The sequence below is a fragment of the Embiotoca jacksoni genome, unplaced genomic scaffold, assembly GCF_022577435.1.
Source record: "Embiotoca jacksoni isolate LCO1_2020_lvr unplaced genomic scaffold, fEmbJac1.0.p SCAF_10, whole genome shotgun sequence".
NCBI classification, from domain to species: Eukaryota; Metazoa; Chordata; class Actinopteri; family Embiotocidae; genus Embiotoca; species Embiotoca jacksoni.
In genome coordinates, this window is record NW_027185230.1 from 11,354,370 (window position 1) to 11,374,376 (window position 20,007).

The following is a 20,007-nucleotide window of genomic DNA, read 5'->3' on the forward strand; positions in this document are numbered from 1 at the left end:
TCTGCAAAGAAATCAGGGTAATTTTGCAAAAATGTAAAGCTCATTAAAACTTTGCAGAGATTACTTTAATTTGCGTAAATTATTGCGATCACAAATATCTGGGTTTCCTGGAGTTATCACTGAATAATCACAGCCTGGCAAGCCATTTATGTAGTCCAGTGTAATTTAATCTGGGCGTCCCAACGTTTTAAGGTTTTTATTTTTGTCTATATTTGCTCTAGTTTGACGGTTTTTGATCAAAATCTTGTGAGACGTCAGCAGAGATTCGCACGGATCGTTAAGGGCAGATTCAAGGTCAGTTTCCTGTAAATAGAGTATTGACACTTTTTGCATACGATGATTGATCGGGCTGCTTCCAAATCAGCTTCATATCAATACGTACTTATGGAGAAAAAAACCCGCAATGAGATGTAAAATATACATGTATATACATGGCACAAAGGGCTTAACTATCGTACACACTGCAGACATGAAAAGCTGCTTTTTTTTCACTTCAGGCTGAAATCAGGAAACCTGCGGTTTTAAAAATGACAAAAAAAAACTTCACGGGATAAATCTGCCACCACTATCAGCAGCAGCGGTGACAATTAATTTCTCTCCCCTCCCCCCGTGTGACTTTTAATTAGTCGTTTACCGGATGATGAATACGGTGTGCGCCGGATGATCAGTGAAACTCACCCAGTATTTTACCAGTAAAAAAAAAGTGCTGCAGCTCACCAGAGACGGACGGACGGACGGGAGACAGGCAGACCGATGAACCAGGATTATTCTCTGCTGCAGCTTTTTATTTTTCTGTCCGGAAACAAGAAGAGAAGGAAAAGAAATGAAAACGGCAATTGTCTTTATCAGCTTTGATATTTTTTGAAGGAGTTATTAGCTGCTAATTTCCAGAACAATCAATGATAAAGATCACACAAAGACTCAGCTGTGAGGTACAGTATAGGATCCCTGTGAAAGACGACATTCTTCAATGATGCTGGAGAGAAAATACAGCAAAGCCTGGCAATAAATGATTGTGATATTATAGCAGCTAGAAGAAGGTACATCAAGTGGGTCTAAATACATGAAAATCAGAATCAGAAGATCAGAATCGGCTTTATTGGCCAGATATGTTTACACATACAAGGAATTTGAATCTGGTCGTAACTTCTCTTTCGATGTACAAACACACAAACAGACATAAATAGACACATAAACAGCTAAAACAAAAATGGTGATGGTGCAATTGAGTAGAGTGCAAATGGTACAGTGTCATTGCATATGTTTTTGACATTGCGTGTTTAATGGTAATTGTTTAAAGCAATAAGAGCCTCAGAGTTTTGTAGACCGTCTTTGGTTTTGGCTCTAATCCACGACAGGTTTCCTCCAGACCGTTCCGACATGGTCCGCATGCTGCCTGATGGTTTTAACTGGATTTACTGGCAGTAAATGTTTCCTCCGGATGAACTCAAGACGAGGATGAAGAGAAACGCATCCGACAAAGCCGCGGACTAACCGGCAGACACGACGGAAATCTCGCTGAAACTTACTGAAGGATGTTTTTTTTTTTTTTTTCCTCCGTGAGGAAACCGACTTCACACAGAAGGTCAGACACAACAGAGCTGCTGCCGTGAATCCAGATGGATACACAGCGCACGCTCTCTATGAGCAGTCCTTTTGAAATATCAATATATCCAAACCCCTAGCTGTTGTCTTTAACCTGCATCTTTTCGTTTACTTAGTCTGACAAGTCTGAGACCACCAGAAATAATGATATGGCCGGCTGTGCCGTCCCACGACTCACCGGATGTGACGCAGCTTTGTGTTGTTTGAAGAAGAGGAGATCCAGCCGTCTTCGTGGTGTTTGGGTGGTACACCTGTCGACAGAGCTCAAGACAACAACAACAATACACAAAAACAAACCATAGAGCGCCGAGTCATTTCTACGTGAAAACAGCTTCTTAAAACTGTGGCCATATTTGGACTGAATGCTCGTTACACTGGGCGGCTAACGGGTGGGATATTAGCAGCAATACTACCAAGTAAAATACTGCAAGTAAGATGTGTCGTTAAAAGTCCAATACAATGTAAAACTAAAAGTGCTGACCGGGCAGAAAATGGACCCCGTGTTTCCATATCATTAGATGTCGTAGATCAACTAGACTCATCACCTCCCCGGTTGTGTCCCTCCTCCAACCAGTCGGCTGACTTTGAAGGAATTTGTCCAATCTCCCATTCTGTTCTTGAGCTATGGCATAGAATTTACAGGATTGGGATGGACATGAGGTCACAGTGACCGTTTACCATAAAAATCGAATCAGTTCATTCTTCCGTCCGAGTAAACGCTCGTGCCAAATTTGAAGAAATTGCCTCGAGGCGTTCTCGAGATATCACGTTCAGAAGATACGGGAGGAATCGAGGTAAGTGTAACCCTTTTACTCCCAAAATCGAATCAGTTGATCTTTGGGACCGAGTGAACGTTGTCACTAAATTTGAAGAACTTATCTCGACGTGTTCTTGAGATATCACGAGGTAACTGTGACATCGATCCCCTGAAAATGTAATCAGTTTATTTTTGGGATCGAGTGAACCTTTGCGCCAAATCGGAAGAAATTCCATTAAGATTAGTGTCACCAATTCAGCATCTGAGCAAATGTCAAATATAGTCACAGTCTCCTATTCTGTTCCGCAGTTGTGGTGCTGAATAATGGACAGAAACATTATGGTATCACAGTGAAGTTGACGTTTGACCTTTTGGACATAAAGGTCATGACATTTTTTCGTGTTTGTGTGAAATTCTGTCATAATCAGAGTATGAATTCTTGAGTTTTGGTCAAAGACGTGTCACGTGAAGTGACAGTGACCTTTGACCACCACATTATAATCATTTTATTGTCGAGTCCAAACGTTTCTGCCAAATTTGAAGAAAAATTCCTTTGAGGCGTTGACAACGCGTTCAGGAGAATGGGACCAACGGACATTTGTAAATGTAAAAAAAAAAAAAAAACTCAAAAAAACTCGCAACATAGAATATTGACAGGCAGACACATGATTGGATGTGAGAAATGCATCACAGGGACTAAACTCACAAAGCAAATCGTTCATTTGATCTTTTTTAGATTTGTTTTTATTCACATACAAACAGTGCTTCTTTGACAATAAAGCTGATTTGAGTGCTTGTGATTTGAACAAAAAAAAAAAAAGTATTTTCAGTCGTTTTAACATCCGCACGAAGATTCAGCGTTGACTTGTGAAGTGTTTCATTCAGCCTCCTGCAGCCTGCAGCAGCCCGCAGCCTTCCTCTGAAGCTCACAGCTGGATGTGGACACTTAAAGAGGCTGATGGGAGATTAAAAAAAGAAAAAAAGAGAAGAAGACAAAGACAAGATGGTCAGAACGGAGAGGACGGTGGGAAACAGGAGGGTGTTATATGTGCAGGTCTGAGCTTGTATTTATCAAACACCTCAGATGATTTTTTTTTTTTTTTTTCCATGGAAAGTCGAACTGGGACTAAAAATACTACCGGCTCCGATATTTATGAGTCACGCTACACCTACTCTCAGCGGGGAGCGCTTGTTTCAGAGAAAATGACAGCCTCGTTTTACACAAGTCACAACCATAGGATGAAATTAATGGTGTTTGGTAGTTTTGTGCAGGTGTGCAATCACATCCGGAATAATCAAGCTTCCTGAAAATGATCTTGGAAGTTACATCCCCCCCACGGAGCTTTTCTACCAGCACTCGTAAAATGTTACGTGATTCTCGAGGCAGCAATTAAGTACAACTGCGTGCCGACTCATTTTAGAGCTACAAAGAAGACGCAATAACTTTTTGTTGGCGTGCAGTTGCTTATTCAGACATAAAGCAGCTCCCGGGCAACGTTATCCTTCAAATCAGGTTGCGTCCACTTGTGTCCAAAATTGCCTCTCTTTTAGCTCAGTTTTTGGTCTCCGCCATCATATATCTGAAACATCTGACTCCACTATGTTCTCTGAAAACAGCTGCGTAAAGAAACCTCAACGGGAGCGAAGCAGAAGGGTAAATTTGAAGTTCATAGATTTCCTGTTCTGGTGGATTTAAAAACTCCTCCTCACTTGCCTCCACTTTCGATGCGCCCGAGGGCTCACCCGCTGCGCGTCAATCAATCTCCTTCTTCAGGTATCTCTTCATGACCGAGGCCACGTCCCCCCCCTCGCTGCCCTCCGCCTCCAGTCTTTCCCCCTGCGGCCTGTCGAACCTCCGTCTCGGCCCACCGCCCTGGGAGCTTCCCCCCGACCCGCCCGAGCTGGACGACTCCGTCTCCGAGCCCTTCCTGCTGCGCGTCGACGGCGGCAGCTCTCCGAAGTGGACGCTCAGCGCCCTCCTCCCCCCCCGGACCGAGCCGGCCAGGCTGCTGGTGGACTGGGCTCGGCGCACGGCCGGCAGGATGTCGGAGGCCGCGTCGTCGCGGTCGCGGTCGCCGGCCAGGCGGCGGCTTTGGAAGACCATCGGCTCCGAACCCAGATAGCTCTCGCCTCCGTCCTCCGCGACCAGGCTACCCAGCATGCAACGCCGCGGCGCCTGCGGGGAGCGCCGGACGGGAGCGGTCACGGAGCGCAGCGGCGGCGGCTCCTCCGAGCCCTCCTCCGGGATGGCCAGGGAGGGCGGATGATGGCGGGCGGCGAGGGACGTCCCCAGGGACGAGAGACGCGGCAACGAGGGGAGCGAGGCGTTGGAATCGCCGGAGCTGAAGCGGGACAGTTTGGCTCCCGCCGTCGACGCCTGAGAGTCGGTGACGGAGCGGGAGCCGGCGGCGCGCGGCAGCAGCGGGGAGGACGGCTTGAGGATGCTCCTGGGCTCCTGGGCGTCTTCCGGACTGAGAGACACGGCCGAGGCTCTCCGTCTGAGAGCGGAGGCCGCCGTCGTTTGGTGGACCGGCAGGGAGATGGCGCTGCCGGCTCCGTCTCCGGCGTCCCCGCCCGCTCTGCGTTTACGGAGTCCGTCCAGCAGCTCGGACAGAGCCGAGGAGGACGGCGCTCGACCGACGCCCCGGGCGCCGACGCCTCCGGCCTCGGAGCCGCCGTTGTCGTCGTCGTCGGGATCCACGCAGGAACTTTAGGAGGAGGGAGAACAAACATTACTCGACTGGCTGACACGCACCCTTGAATGATGTCAATCGGACGTACCGGAAGCTGTAGGTGCTCATGGTGTCGGCGACCGACTGGCGCCCCCCCTGGCTGCTGTAGGTAGAACCTCGGGACCCTCCTCTGGGAACTCCTAACCAGTGACGGATCCCCTCCCCGACGTCCTCGGTCCCCACGGAGCCGACGCTGGACACCGAGTCACTGCGGGGCAAATCCAACACCTTCAGCGCTCAGAACGGACGCGTCAGCCCTCCCGTTTGCTCAGCTGGCAGGTTTTTTTTTTACGCATTATTCGCTGCAACGGGCATGCAAGCGCATCGCAGAGGGTGATTTAGAACCGCAGCTCAACAAGCAGACGATGCTACACTGCAAGCCGGGGCGGGATTACAGTTCGGATAGATTCAAATCACCTTCATATCTCAGTTAAAGCGTCAATTTTTCTGTTGTTGTTGTTTTTTTTTGTTGTTTTTTTTGGTTTATCATTTCCTCGCAACAAATAATGCAGGTGAAAACTGAGGCTACCCAGACGCGTCTCAAGGAACCTCGCTGAAGCTTCGGATTCACACTGATCGGCATGAAAAGCATTTTCCAAAGCAGACGGCTGTTTGTTCGATCAGTGAATCCATTTTTTTAAATTAAATTCCAGGTAGCCTCCGATTTCCATTCAGTTTGATTATTACATCAGCAGAAAGACACTTCAAACTTGCCCGACAGTTATAACTTTGACACTTGGTGTTCAAGAACTGATTGGAAAAGTAGGGGAAAAAAATGCTGATTAACAAACTGTCACAGCTGAATTTAAAGACATTTTGAAGTTTGCTTTGTTTTTTTGTTTTTTTTTGTTTTTTTTACAGTGGCGGTCCAATCGGCTGTTAGTAACCTTTTAAACTTGAGTCTCCTTAAAGGATAATTCTGGTTTCTTTGGGTTTTATTTTCATGGTTTTGGCTGTCCTTTGTACCAATTGTATTGTACTCACCAAGGTAATCCGTGAAGGTCAGGAAACGTGAATTAAACATGAATTGTATTTCATGAGAGAAGTTGAATGGGAGTTTATGGAGAAATTATTATTATTTTATTTTTTTGGAGGCAGCCCCTAGCGGCAGTCGGAGGTATTGCACTTTAAGGCACTTCGACGTCTGCCTCATGTTTCAGACCCGGAAGCTGCTGTCCACTTTTATACACAGTCTGTGGACGGAACCAGCAAAAGTTTGGTTCTTTTCTTTTCTGTTGATCGACTTGATCGATTAATCGACTTACAGTTTTATATCCAATTAGAGCCTTTATCAGACTTACAGTTACTTTGGTGAGAACAACGTTTGCATTCATTAAACCACAAGTAGTTTTAATAGACACAAATTATCCTTTAAGAGGTCAGTTTCTCTCACTTCTTTAAGTCAGGATTCTCATATTGAGACTTTCAGACACGCACGCACGCACACGCGCGCACACACACACACACACACACACACACACACACACACACACACACACACACACACACACACACACAGTCCTGAGTTCCTTACAGGTCTTTCTTTCGAGTTAAAGACTCCACAGCAGTTTGAACGCTGCATTGAAGGGGCAGAGCGGTGAAAAGGTTGAGTTCAGAAATAAAAACGTGATCGTTTTTAAATCGGAGGAGACGGAACTCGGCGAAAACAGATTGTACCTCTCGCTGTCGCTCTCGTCGCTCGACTCCACCTCCTCCAGGGCGGCCTGCAGGTCAACGATGCGGCGGATGGACGTCTCCAGGTCGGCCTGCAGCGTCTGCCGCACGGCCGAGAGCTCCTCCACCTGCATCTCCTGCAAAGAAACAAACAAATAAAACATGAGACGATTCCCCCCCAAAAAAAGAGGACACGAATCCCCCCCTCCCCCCGACCCCTTCCCTGGCAGCAATCTGTGAGGACCCCGACGCAGCAATTACCTCCGCCCCAGCCCATATTACCTCATCAGTCAGACACTGACAGTCCGATGGCATGTCCTCTCTCTCTCTCTCTCACACACACACACACACACACACACACACACACACACACACACACGCACGCACGCACGCTGTTGTGACCTGGCCCGCCATATTTATAAGAAAATTGTTACATACACACACTGACATTGAGAATACAGTGATTTATTAATTCATCTTGTCTGTTATCATCTTTTTTTCACTTCTGTCTCTCTAACATCCTGTCAAACACACACACACAAAGGCTTTCAAAGTTATTGGCTTTGTTGGCTTTGAGAAGACGGGTGTGGGTGCAGCGGTTGTCATAGAGACACATAAGCGTGTATATATGTGTGTGTGTGTGTGTGTGTGTGTGTGTGTGTGTGTGTGTGTGTCCATAACCTTGAAGAGACAATGAGGATTAATCACAGTCAGAGAGAGAAGGCAGGATGAGGGAGAGATGACGTTAAGAGCGGTGGGAGGAAGAGGATGAGTGTGTGTGTGTGTGTGTGTATTAATATGTCTATTCGTGACAGCGTGCTCGTGTGTGTGTGTGTGTGCATAGCTTCGTGCTAATAACTGAATAATTATTGAAGCTCCTTCTTTCGCTCGGCTCAGAGGTCACAAAGAAATCTGCTGGGAGCGACTGACGATATCTGACAGAAAACTGGGTTTGTTAACACTCACGTGTCCAATTCAGTCAGAAGAAATTCACTTTTCTTATGGGCACCGACATCCTTCCAATAAAGACGTGAACTTATTGCAAATTTGTCGAATTAAATTGAGCTTCATTGTGTAGAATAATTAAAAACAAACCTAAAAGTGTGTAGAGGTGACAAAAACCACCAGAATATCTTGACATACTTTTGGACTAATTCATGTTCAGACCTTCGGAGTGAAGCTTTAACTTGGCTGTCGCCCATCTTGGTGTTTTTTCGGAGCCAGAAGTGACGATATTTGGACGAGCTGGAGAGGAGCAACTAAAATGTTCCTAATAATTCCAGCATTAATTAGATATTAAGCCTCAAATAGTTTGAGGGCGTGTCTGTTTGATTGACAGGCCTGAGGTGTGGTCAGGTTTCGAGTATAGGTGGGCGGGGCATAGTGTGCCTGGCTCCTTCCCAGCTTGTCCAAATGTGGTACCTCCTGCCTCCAAAAACCCAAAGCTGTGTTCTTGATGTCATACTTTTTCTCTTTATTTTCAGTACTGCCCTTACGAAGTATGTACTGTTGCAAGTGGTATGTATACAATCAACATCAAAATGCGCCTTGAACTTTGACCCTCTTGGTCATATCCGTCGCGGTCTTTCGCGTGACATTTGAAGTTTGACATCTGTTTTAATGCTGCTTCTTCTTCTTCTCATTCTTCCCTTTATGGGCGGAGCAGTAGCGTCACCAACTGTCAGTTGATGTGACGTAACCACCCCTAAAATATTTTCCATCCCTGGGTGAGAGTCCTCTTTTGTTTCTCTCTGCTCCTCCACGCATATTCAGAAGTAAACATTACACTCGGTCTTTTGTGCATCACGTAGACATTATTACAGAGTTGTTTCCTGAGCTGCTCCTCCTCCTCCTCCTCCTCTGTGAGCATCGCCGCGATCACGGTCTGCAGTAAACCAAAAGTGATGTTTTTCTAAATGTTCCCGCGGAACGGACCAGCTGTTGTTTTTTTCCTTAATGAGAACAGCCGAGAAGGAAGGAGTAGTGACTGTTTTTGGGGGAAGTGGGCTGCACTCTCAATCACTGCCTGAAGGAAGAGCTGCCTGCCAGGACTGTTTAAGGCCCCCCCACCTCCCCATGTCTCTCTCTCTCTCTCTTTCACTGAATACCATCTCTGCAAATTGGAGATACGTGGAGCGCCTGCTAGGGGGGGTGGGGGTTTCAGGTAGGGCGGTGCTGATCTGTCTGCAGGTGCACGCAGATGCTGTTTTCTTTTCCTCTTTATTTAAATCAAAGAGGAAAGAAAAAAAAAAACGTAATAGGCACAGAAACAAGTAGGGAGTTACTGACTGGTTTAATTCCATCTGCTCTTATGCATTTGATTTTTTTTAATCAAATTTGTACACGTTCCGATGTTCTTTTCAATCTGTTTTGGATGTAATTTTCTTTTTTTTTCTTTTCCCCCCCTGCATTTCTTGAATCGACGGTGCTATACAAATCGAGTTCATTATTATCGTTAATATTATTACTACATTAGATACGGAGGGGAAACAGGCGGTCACGGCTGTTGTTTACAGTCCAGTCGGACCGTTGCGGCGTTGTGAGTTTGTTACCAGCTCCATGCGTCGGCGGCCGCTGTCCTGCTCCCGCTGCGTCAGCTCCTCCATCTCCAGCCTCATGTCCTGCACGCGCTGCTGGTAGTAGCGGGCGTTCTCCTTCTCCCGGGCCTCGGCCTGCGCGCTCTGCTCCAGCTCCTCCCCCAGACGCACCACGCTGTCCCTCAAACGCAGCACCAGCACCTGGACACGGACACACACACACGCGTACAGAATCACCGAGAGGAAGCGAAAGGATCGCAGCCCTGCCTGTGTTCAGAGTGTTGGAGGGGAAACTGGGAAAAAAAGAAAAGAAAAAAGATCATCTCATCGTACCTCAAACCTCTTGACTTGCCCTCTCTGAAACTCCAATTTATTCTCCAAGTCACATACGCGAGCCTCCTGTTTACTGACGATGCTGCGCCCCACAGTGGACGACTCCAGGAACTGCACCCTCGACGCGCACTGCTGGAGCTGCATGGGGGGGGGGGGGCAGCGGGAGAGACGAGTTACAGAGTGACAGACGTCCACCACGACGCTTCCGGTTACGGCGAAACCGGCGACAACTGCCACACGGGGTTACCTCCTCTTGGAGAGAGTGTCTCTGCTTCTTCCCCTCCTCCAGCTCGGCTTGCAGCTCTCTGATCTGAGAGATGTCACTGGACGACTGAGGAGGACACAAAAGCGTCACAGGGGAGGCAATTTACTCGTGGGGTTCACGAGAAAGAGGAGATACGATCGAGTGGAGAGCAGCACCTGTGCAATGAGCGCTTTGTGCTTCTTCATTAGTTCGTTGAGGTCTTCCTGGTCCTCCTCGAGTCTCTTCAGCAGGTCCACCTTCTCGTGCTGCAGCAGGGCCAACTGTTCATCCACCTGGACACACAAATGTAAAGTGGTAAAGGGCTTATATGCCCACATTTGATATAAACTGTGTTCCCCAACGCCAAAAGTAAGACGACAGAGATATAAACATCGATAACGTTATGTAGAGTAGATCACAGTTAATTAACTTGGATTTTTCGGGCCACAGGACAGTTTTCCACTTCGCCTCAGTCCAGCTTAAATGAGCGTTTGTGAAACATGTTTAAAAAGAATTTCTACTTTGCGTGGTAGAAATTTAACCTGCATTTGTGGGTGCAGCGATGAAACAGTGTTCACAGACGATGGTTTTCGGAAGTGTTCCTGAGCCCATGCAGTGATTTCCACAACAGGACTGTGTCTGTTTTTAATGCAGTGCCGCCTGAGGGCCCGAAGATCAAGTATTGATTTTCGGCCTTGTACCTTGCGTACAGGGATTTCTCTGGATTCTCTGTACCTTTATTTTATGCACCGTAGAAGTTGACGTGCCCACATTTTCGGGCGGGATTTTTATTCTTTTTTATGTACATTTTACACAGCGTCCCAACTCTTTTGGAAACGGGGTTGTATAAAACAAAAGGAACTGAGGCGGCACAGGACAAAGTTACAGAGAGTTTTACGTGACTAAAACGACTGTTATCAGTGGTTAAATTCAGATCCACCAGTAAAAGACAAACACTCACCATACTCTTCTGCTTGCAGATATTTTCCAGTTCCAGCTGGGTGTTGTCCAGCTCCTGGGAGAGAGTCGTCCGGATGCTCTCGGCCTCGAGCCGCCTCGCCTCACTCTCCTCGAGCTAACCAGAGACATAAGAAGGTTGTTTCTCCGACAGAGCAGAGGGGCGCCGCCGCCGAGGTTCCCGGGAGGCGAAGGTGAGTGTGAAGGTACCTGGAAGTGCAGCCGCTCGACCTGGTCTTTGCTGCCGTTGGGCAGCGGCTGGCCCAAGCTGTCGACGGTGCCGAGCAGCAGCTGGGCGTCGGCCAGCAGGGCGTGAGTTCTCTTCAGGTCCCTCCTCAGCTTCTTCTCCACGTCGAAGTCTCTGTGACCCACCTGCAAGACGACACACCTCAGATTAACCCCTTCCAGACTCAAATTCAGGTACGGGAAGGAAAACAGGACAACAATCAAATAGGGGAGTAACAGTGGAGAAAGTGTGTTTGTATATACGGGGAAACAAATGTCTGGAAAAAAAGTAGGCCAAACGACTTTGTTCTTAACAAAAAAGGTGAGAAACTGCAGGAGAAAACTCTTAAGCACGGGTCAATTTTGCATTATTTTTGTGCTGTAAAAAGTCAAACTAGTGGGGGGAAAAAAAAAAAAATCAAAAATACAAATTCAGGTGTTTATTTTATTACAGTTTGTGTATTTGCGTCTGTAGAGTTAATGAAAAGTTAGCAGACATAAAATGTTACATAAATCAAATCCTGAATTATACATGAAAAAAAACTCTTATAAAAACCTTCAGAACGTAAATGGGAATAAAAGTGGGAAGTTTGGTGATTGTAAGTGCTGCTGAAGTGGAGATTTCTGGCTCAGAGTACGAGATGAAACTCATTCAAACGTGCATTTTAAAAACAAAGGTCATTTTTCTCTAAATGACTTTTCTCTCATCCTGAGCCAGAAATCTCCACTTCAGCAGCACTTACGCTCACCAAACTTTCCACTTTTACTCTCATCTATATTCTGAAGGTTTTTTTACTGAGAAGTTTGTTCTTTTATCATTTGGAGCCTGATTTATGTAACATTTTATTCCCAAAAAACATGGATAGCTATTTTTCATAGCTTTTTTTTTCTAGAGATAGAAAGATACCCCAAAACTCCTCTGTAAGTATCTTTGACCTTTATATTTCAACAAAATGAAGCACGAATTTTAAATCTGGCTTTATCCACGGTTCAGTTTTCTGTCCTGATAATATATGCAAATTAGTGTATATTTAATTAGACAATGCCCCATTTCAACTTGTCAAGCAAAAAATAACCGTCTTAATATAAGTAATCAACTGTAGACGTTTCATGGCGATATCTATTTGTAAAAAGGAACGTCGCGCATCACAGTACAGTCGGTATATCTTATTATTACCACGTAATGAAAACGACACATTTTGGTGACACTATTAAACAACCTTTGAAAATAAGGCAAGAAAAGAGTCTGCACGGTTGAAAATCTGCTGCAGCAGGTTTGTCAGGGAACGTTTTGTGTTTGCAAAATGTATTGTGACCAAGTTCAATGGGAATTTTACACCATAAATAAAACCGTACTTGAACTGAATTAAATTAGAGAAATTTGGTTTGGAAATGGTTTGGTGATGCACGTTCGGAAAAGTTTAGACCTTTTGCTCTAAAATGTTCTTCCACTTTACCCGTGTTTAACTCCGCCAGACAGTATTCTTATTGGTACCCGATTCACACCACAAAATCACACTTTAATTGGCGGGCTGCCTCGTAAACTTAGAAACAACACCGTTGACTCTCAACCCTTTAAAAAAAAAAAAAAAAGATGTGAACTGGAGCCGTTTGCCAGCTTGGCTGCACACCAGGTCCTGGACTCTTATCAAGAGTCCAATTACATCCTCACAGAGACGGATCGTCCAATTAGCCGGCATATACTTGTTTTGTGGCGCCTGTAACGCAGCGATAACATATCCATCATTTAGACAACATCAGCCCGGCAAGCAGGTCGGCAAACAGCGGCATGCGGGCTGAAATGCGGCCCCTCTGGCAAAGATACCCCCCCCCCCCGAGGAACATCTCACTTTTATAGGTTAAATTAAAATGTTTGCAGGATGTGTAGGTCAAAATATAAGCAATAAAACAAGGTACATTTAAGGACAAAGTAATTCCCGGTAAATGCGACCTCTATGAATGAGTTATGTTTGGCCACACGAGTATTTTTTTTTTTTATCAGCTTTTAGCCCAAATTTGAAAAATTGTGTTTTCAGTTCCCTCAGATCCAAAAATAGAAACTGAAACCTGATCTACGAGCATGAAGGAAGGACCTTCTCACACATGAAAACAAACATGATGTTCAATACGAGACGGACTTTATTTGAGTAGTTGAACATGCGCGTGTGTGTGTGTGTGTGTGCGTGCGTGTGTGTGTGCGTGTGCGTGCTCTACCTGGTCACACAGAGTTGCGATGAGCCCTTCCAAGTCGTGCTTCTCGTGAATCACCATCTGCTTCTCCTCGTACTCCTGCTCCAACTGCATCTCCAACTGCCTGAGCTGCACACGCCATTAAAAAAAAAAAAAAAAAAAAACAAGCAAAAAAAAAAAAAAAAAATCAAATAAAACACCAGCGGAGGAAATGATGAACGAGCGACCCGGAGGAGCTTTTATTGTCCCTTGACAGGAGAATGTTCCCCGCCGGCGGCGCGCGTAATCATCGACATAAAAAAAAAAAGATCATCGTCGTCTGCGGAGGAGCATAAAAACAGTTCTGATTAATAAATCAGAGTCCGTCTAAATTACCCTGCTGCGTCCTGGGACAGCTGATCGACATCAGCCGCTGAGTGATGAGGAATATATGAGAGAATAATAGCAGGACACCTCGGCACCCTTTTTTTTTTTAGTTTTGAACATTCAACAAGCTCGTGCTTCTTCTTCTTCTTCTGCAATGCTGTAAAATCTGAACTGATCAAATTGGATTTTATTTTAGATTTAAAATGGTAATTTAATTTAATTTAAGGTCAAATATATCCCATTTTAAGCAATTGTAATTTCACTTAACATAAACATACATTTTTGGCCCTTCATAGGAAATAATTTGAGCTCCTCTGATGGTTTGGAGACAAAATAAAGGAGGTTTGAAATTAATTATATTATTAGATTAGCATTCCTGATGGATTGTTGTTTAAACTTTGTATTAACGTTGTAGCTGGTTGGCTAAAATTTTGTGTTACGTTATGCAGCGGAGTAAAATATTTCCGTCCAAAAATGTTCAAAATGATTCATAAAGCAGCACAAAATCGAAACTTCGTAAGTAGTTTGAAACCTATATTTTCAGTACTTGAGTAAACGTATTTAGCTACATGCAGTGAAATGCACGCTGGGATGCTCGACATTTTGTCAAACCCACCCGTCTCTGCGAGGACTTGTGGACGTCCTCCAACTCCTCTTCTTTATCCTCCAGCTCCTTCTGGTGCATCTGCTTCATCCTCTCCATCTCCATCTCGAAGCGGATGTGGATCTGTCGGCGAGACGGGGCGGGCGTGAAGAGCGAGCGAGCGAGCGAGCGAGGAAACACACCTGAGCTGTGAGCGCCGCGGGCACCTGTTGCTGCTGCTGGATGTTGGCGGCGAGCTTGGCGACCTCCTCCGCTCTCTCGCCGGCCTGGCTCTCCAGGAGGCGGAGCTGCTTCTTCAGGTCGGGCAGGGAGTCGGCGGCGAGATCGACGGGCAGGCTGAGGTCACGGATCTGAGCGCACAACTCCTCCTTCTGCTTCTGCAGACGGCCCACCTCCGACTGGCTCTCCTGCAGCGGGCGCACGCGCACACACGCACGCGCGCGCATACACACACGCACACACACATATATACACATGCACACACACACGTATACCCATACACACACACACACACGTATACACACACACACACACACATACACATGCACACACACGTATACACACACACATATACACACACACACACACGTATATGCACACACACACACACACACACACACGCGTGCGCATACACACACGCACACGCACACACACACGTATACCCATACACACACACACACACGTATAAACACACACACACACACACATGCACACACACGTATACACACACATATACACACGCACACACACACGCATATACACACACACACGTACACATATATACACACACACATGTATACACACACACATATACACACACACACGCATATACACACACACACGTACACATATATACACACACACATGTATACACACACACATATACACACACACACGCATATATACACACACACACACACACACACACACACACACACACACCGAGTGTCACAACATTTTGTTCGTGTTCCAGCTCAGAAACTTTGTCTCCGCAGCTGCTGAAGGTTAAACTCCCTCAACACGCTCGAGGAGACGTTTCCCTGAACGTTGGCGGGTTTTGCAACGTTGGAGCACAAGAGCACAAGGGAAGAGAAAATAAACAGTTTGCAGAGTCTCACCTTAAACTGAACCAGAGAAACTGTTGTGCCGGCGTTACGCGAACCGTTCTATACAAAAGATCCGAGGCCTCACGAACACAGCAGCGCGATCGCAGGGTCAGAGAGCAGATCTGCTTGGATTCTGTCCAGTCACAAACAAGAAGGGTTCCCCTCCGTAACATCCGAAATCACTGTTTTGTTATCTGAAATGTTCATGCGTTTTGTAAAATGTTGTATTTTGTCAAATTTTAATGCATTTTCTTAAATTTCATCGTATTTTGACGGATTTTGGTGCATTTTGTGAGATGGCGGATCCCATCTCTTCCGGGTTTTTCCCTCTTGTTTTATGTTGTGATGAGAAAACAGCAGCAGAGCCTTTCCGATTGTAAACGAGGGGTTATTTTTTTTGTCAATAAAGCGAGCTCCGTTCGAAAAGACTTGCTCGACGTCGTAACGCTTTCAGCACGGCTCCCGCTGACGAAATATTTTGCGGGAAAAAAAATGGCGTGAACGGAAAAAAACAAAACAAACCGCGAGCCCCCGGAAACGGTTTGTTTAAATTTGCGTTAATCATTGGACTGCTTTCATATAAAAAAGACGTAAACGCGGCCCCACCTGGAGGCTGCGGCGCAGCGTGAAGATTTCAGCCCCCAGAGCGGTGCTCTCGTGACAGGCTTTTTCCTTCTGCTCTCTCTCGTTGTCGGCTTCCTCCAGAGCCTGAGTCAGCTCGTTGTCGAACCTGTCGGGAGAGGAAACATAAAAACAAAAAAAGAAAGAAGAAGTGAAAACTGGCACGAACCGTCAGATGACGCTCTAACAGGGTTTCCGTGATGATCTTTAATGCAGCGGACGCGAGGACGGACCTTCTCTGTTTGCGGTCCAGTTCGTGCACGCGGCTCTGCAGACTGTCGGTGAGCACCCGGGCGTCCTGGAGGTCAGAGGTCACGCGCCGACAGTGACGTTTCAGTTCTGTCACGCTCCTCCTGGACTGCTCCAGCTGGGCCTGCAGCGCCGACACCTACACGCGCACACGCACACGCACACGCGCACGCACGCACGCACACACAGAGCGTGATCATTCTCCAGGTCATTTAATCCCCCGTCAGCGTTGCCGCCGCGCACGTCGCCGCGCGCCGCCTCACCTTGGCGTCGAGCTGCTGCCGGTTCTGCCTCTCCGTCTCCAGCTTTTCCTCCGTCTGCTTCAGCCGTCTGCGGACGAACTCCACCTCCGTCTGGCAGCACTCCAGCTGCATGGCCAGCTCGCCGTCTGCGTGCCGGGGGCGAAACGGAGGGTCATTTAAAAAAAATACAAACTTAAATAAAACATCCGGTGACATTTCTCAGTTCGGGACACAAACTTTTCGGGGGTTTTTTTTCAGCGACAGTCTGCCTGACTTTCGGGTCTCTGTTTCTATCCGGGCTTTTTGAATAGATTATTAATATAGTCATGTTTTAAAATTTTGTTCTCTTCCTTCTTGTTCTTTATGTCACCGTCTGTCAGTCATGTTTGAAGCACCGTGGGTTGTTTTTTTTTGTTTTTTACCTGTTTGATTGACAGACTGATGTTTTTTTTTTTATTGCAGATGCAGTTTGTTACCATGAATGATGTACATCAGCGAAGCCTCCACCTCCACAGAGCTTCATTCTTCTCCGTCCTTGTCATATCATCTTACATTTATCAATAGCTTTAAAAAGACAACTCCGCTCTTCCTCTTCATCACTTCTTATTTGTCTTAGTTTTTGTGGCAAATTATTCAGACATGTACCGTATGTGGGTGTTTACAGTATTCTATCATTTTATCGGAGGTTTTTCTTTCTGTTAAAAGGGAGTTTTTCGTTCCCCCTGCAGGAGTTTTTTTCCTCCTCGCTTAGGTGGGAATTGTTGAATTGTGAAACGAGCAAACATTCAGTGCGATGAAATTTACAACCGGTTTGTTCAGTTAAGAAAGCTTGCGGAACAAACCCTCTAGGTAAAAAGTAAGAAAGGTTTATGATAAAATAATGTTCATTGCTGATGTTTACCCATTCCTAACTGTCCTTCCCTGTAACCCCTGGCGACTGCAGACTCACTAACTCCATGGTGCAACTCGAATAGAACACTTCACAGACGATGTTCTCCCTGGAAAGCAGCGGGTCTTTACCTGTCCTTGCTCCTCTCTGACCCTCAGCGACCTGAGCTTTCTGCTTCTCCTCTTCCAGCTGCTTCTCCAGAGTTTCCATGGCGACTCTGCCCTGGTCGAGACGAGCCTTTCGGTAGAAAGAAGAAGAAGAAGAAGAAGAAGAAGACGGCAGATGTTTGACGGTAAAGAAAGAACGCCGTGAAACCGGAGGCGGGTCTCTGGAGGAGGTTCGGAGTCGGCCCACCTGCAGGTCTTTGTTGTCCCTGCTGAGTCGGAGTCTTTCTGCCCTCTCCACATCCAGAGCCTGACCCACCGCATCGCCACGGAAACGCTCGTCGCTCAGCTCAGATGTCACAGCAGTAATCTGCAGACACCGATCACACCATGAGCTGCGTGTGTACATGTCTGTCTGTGTGTGTGTGTGTGTGTGTGTGTGTGTGTGTGTGTGTGTGTGTGTGTGTGTGTGTGTGTGTGTGTGTGTGTGTGTGTGTGTATGTGTGCGTGTGTGTGTGTGCAGCAGAGACCTTGGTCTCCAGGCCGTCTGCAGTCTGCCTCAGCTCGTTCCTCTCCTTCTCTGACTTCTCCAGGCGTCGCCTCAGCGCTGAAATCTCGTCCTGACAGGAAACCGAACAGAGGGGCATCGTCACGGCGACATCTTTTAAATCACGTCTTGGAATATTCGCTCGGTGAATTGTTTGTTTGCCGTTGTTGTTGTTGTTTTTTCAATCTTTTACCGACTAATCTGCTGTTTGTTTGTTTACTTGTGTGGTTTTTTTTATTTTATTTTTTTACTTTTCACACCGAGGTTGTGTTTCTTCGGGTGCCGAGTTACACCGAGTGACGGTACTGCGCGTACCTCTTTGGTTCGGAGCCTCTCGTTGTCCATGTTGACGTCGAGCAGCGGACGCACTCTGCAGAACAGCTTCCACCAGCTCCACCGGGTCACGACCCTCAGGGCCCGCAGGTTCCTCTGCAGACAGCGGACGGCCATCTGCTGCACCTGAAGACGCACAAACGACACAAACAGCGGGAGTTTAAACTACAGATTCAATCGTGCTTCATCCCAAAGTGACATTTTACTGATGGTGCAAATAGAAAAACTAGCAATTTGTTAGTTTTAAAATAGTGATCTGCTTAAAAAAAAACATCGTATAAATATAGAATATTTACTACATTAGATTAAAATGTATGTTAGAATCATTATAAAGATACTAAAACCCCAAAGAAATTCTACATAAACAAATCTGCTTTAATTCCCATTTTATGTCTTAATATATATCAAACATTGCTACATATTATAATTTTATATTTTCAGAGTTTTCTTGTCGATCCACATTTAATCTCTGTAAATGAACAGTATCTGCTTATATTGTTTAACTCAACAGGCCTACAGAACAGTTAATATTTCTTGTTTGTGACAGAGTTCAGTTACAAGACTACAAATGCAGACAAAGAGACCACTGAGAGAGATCCTTAAAGGATGCAAAAAGACCACAAAGAGACACCACACAACCACAAAACAGGAAAAAAAAAACAAAAAAAAAAACCTCAGAGATAATAAACAACCACAAAGAGACACAAACAACCACAATGAGACACAAAACAACTTTAAAGAGACACAAAACAACTTCAAAGAGACACAAACAACCACAAAGAGACACAAACAACCACAATGAGACACGAAACAACTTCAAAGAGACACAAACAACCACAGTGAGACACGAAACAAATTTAAAGAGACACAAAACAACTTCAAAGAGACACAAAACTATCTACAGTTTACTGTAAATCTGCAAAAGTTTGTGATTAATCAATTAAAAATGTATAACAATTAATTCATTAAATAAAAACAACACTTGTCCGTTAAGAATCGAGGAACTTTTAGAATTTGCTGACTACAGCAAAAAAAAGGATATTCAAGAGCACTGTAACTGAAATTTAAGACTTTTTGTATTCCATTTTCAGCCTTTTTCAGTCGGATTAAAGCTTCGCAAAACTTTTCGATGTTGTTATAAAATGTTAATGTTCTCTCATGGTCAGAGTTCAAAGATGTTTCTGACGGAATATTTTCTGATGTCAGCTTCTGAAAACATGAGCATCGCCTTCCGTTCTACGTCTTCACTAAACAGAAAAAGTTGATCTTGCCGAGAAGAAGCCAGCGGCGCGTCTTCGGCGAACCCATCAGAGCTCGGGCGGTCCTTCATCGGCGAAGAAGACGAGCACCCGGCGGGACACTGACCTTCAGTTTGCGGTACTTCTGGCGGGCAAGGTGTCCCAGGCAGGAGCCCTGCAGGTGGACCAGCCAGCCGGTGACCTGCTGGTCCCTCTGCTGCTCCAGGTAGCGCAGCACCCCTCGCTTCATGAACACCTGGGAGACACGGCAGGGAAGACGACCCGATGAGCCGCAACGATATCGCGCCGGGCTGTTTTTACACTACGAGACTTCGGAAGGAGGTGTTCTCTCACCCTGCTGGCTCCGACCACGATGCTCTTCTTATCCACGTCCAGCTCCACCAGCAGCTCCTCCACCGCCTGAAAGAAAACACACACACACACAGAGAGAGAG

The 20,007-nt window shown here is 46.0% G+C and overlaps 1 protein-coding gene across 5 annotated transcripts in view; it reads right to left on the reverse strand.

Moving 5' to 3' along the window:
- Positions 1 to 3,083: 3,083 nt before the first annotated feature.
- The window catches only part of LOC138208583 (unconventional myosin-XVIIIb-like), a 36,072-nt gene continuing 19,148 nt past the window's right edge, over positions 3,084 to 20,007 (reverse strand). For 3 of the 5 annotated variants that reach the window (XM_069166571.1, XM_069166600.1, XM_069166577.1), the window contains exons 22-44: positions 19,908 to 19,973; positions 19,681 to 19,809; positions 18,298 to 18,441; positions 17,966 to 18,055; positions 17,686 to 17,805; positions 17,463 to 17,568; positions 16,464 to 16,588; positions 16,185 to 16,339; positions 15,937 to 16,060; positions 14,431 to 14,631; positions 14,237 to 14,347; positions 13,279 to 13,383; positions 11,050 to 11,211; positions 10,844 to 10,957; positions 10,059 to 10,175; positions 9,886 to 9,969; positions 9,639 to 9,776; positions 9,321 to 9,506; positions 6,772 to 6,905; positions 6,629 to 6,670; positions 5,144 to 5,302; positions 4,077 to 5,070; positions 3,084 to 3,317 (exon numbers count right to left, since the gene is read on the reverse strand). In XM_069166571.1, coding sequence (XP_069022672.1) covers positions 4,116 to 5,070; positions 5,144 to 5,302; positions 6,629 to 6,670; positions 6,772 to 6,905; positions 9,321 to 9,506; positions 9,639 to 9,776; positions 9,886 to 9,969; positions 10,059 to 10,175; positions 10,844 to 10,957; positions 11,050 to 11,211; positions 13,279 to 13,383; positions 14,237 to 14,347; positions 14,431 to 14,631; positions 15,937 to 16,060; positions 16,185 to 16,339; positions 16,464 to 16,588; positions 17,463 to 17,568; positions 17,686 to 17,805; positions 17,966 to 18,055; positions 18,298 to 18,441; positions 19,681 to 19,809; positions 19,908 to 19,973 — 3,567 coding nt within the window. In that variant the 3' untranslated portion in view covers positions 3,084 to 3,317; positions 4,077 to 4,115. Of the gene's footprint in view, positions 3,318 to 4,072; positions 5,071 to 5,143; positions 5,303 to 6,628; positions 6,671 to 6,771; positions 6,906 to 9,320; positions 9,507 to 9,638; positions 9,777 to 9,885; positions 9,970 to 10,058; positions 10,176 to 10,843; positions 10,958 to 11,049; positions 11,212 to 13,278; positions 13,384 to 14,236; positions 14,348 to 14,430; positions 14,632 to 15,936; positions 16,061 to 16,184; positions 16,340 to 16,463; positions 16,589 to 17,462; positions 17,569 to 17,685; positions 17,806 to 17,965; positions 18,056 to 18,297; positions 18,442 to 19,680; positions 19,810 to 19,907; positions 19,974 to 20,007 lie in introns of all 5 variants that reach the window. The other 2 variants (XM_069166587.1, XM_069166591.1) reach the window with 2 other exon arrangements.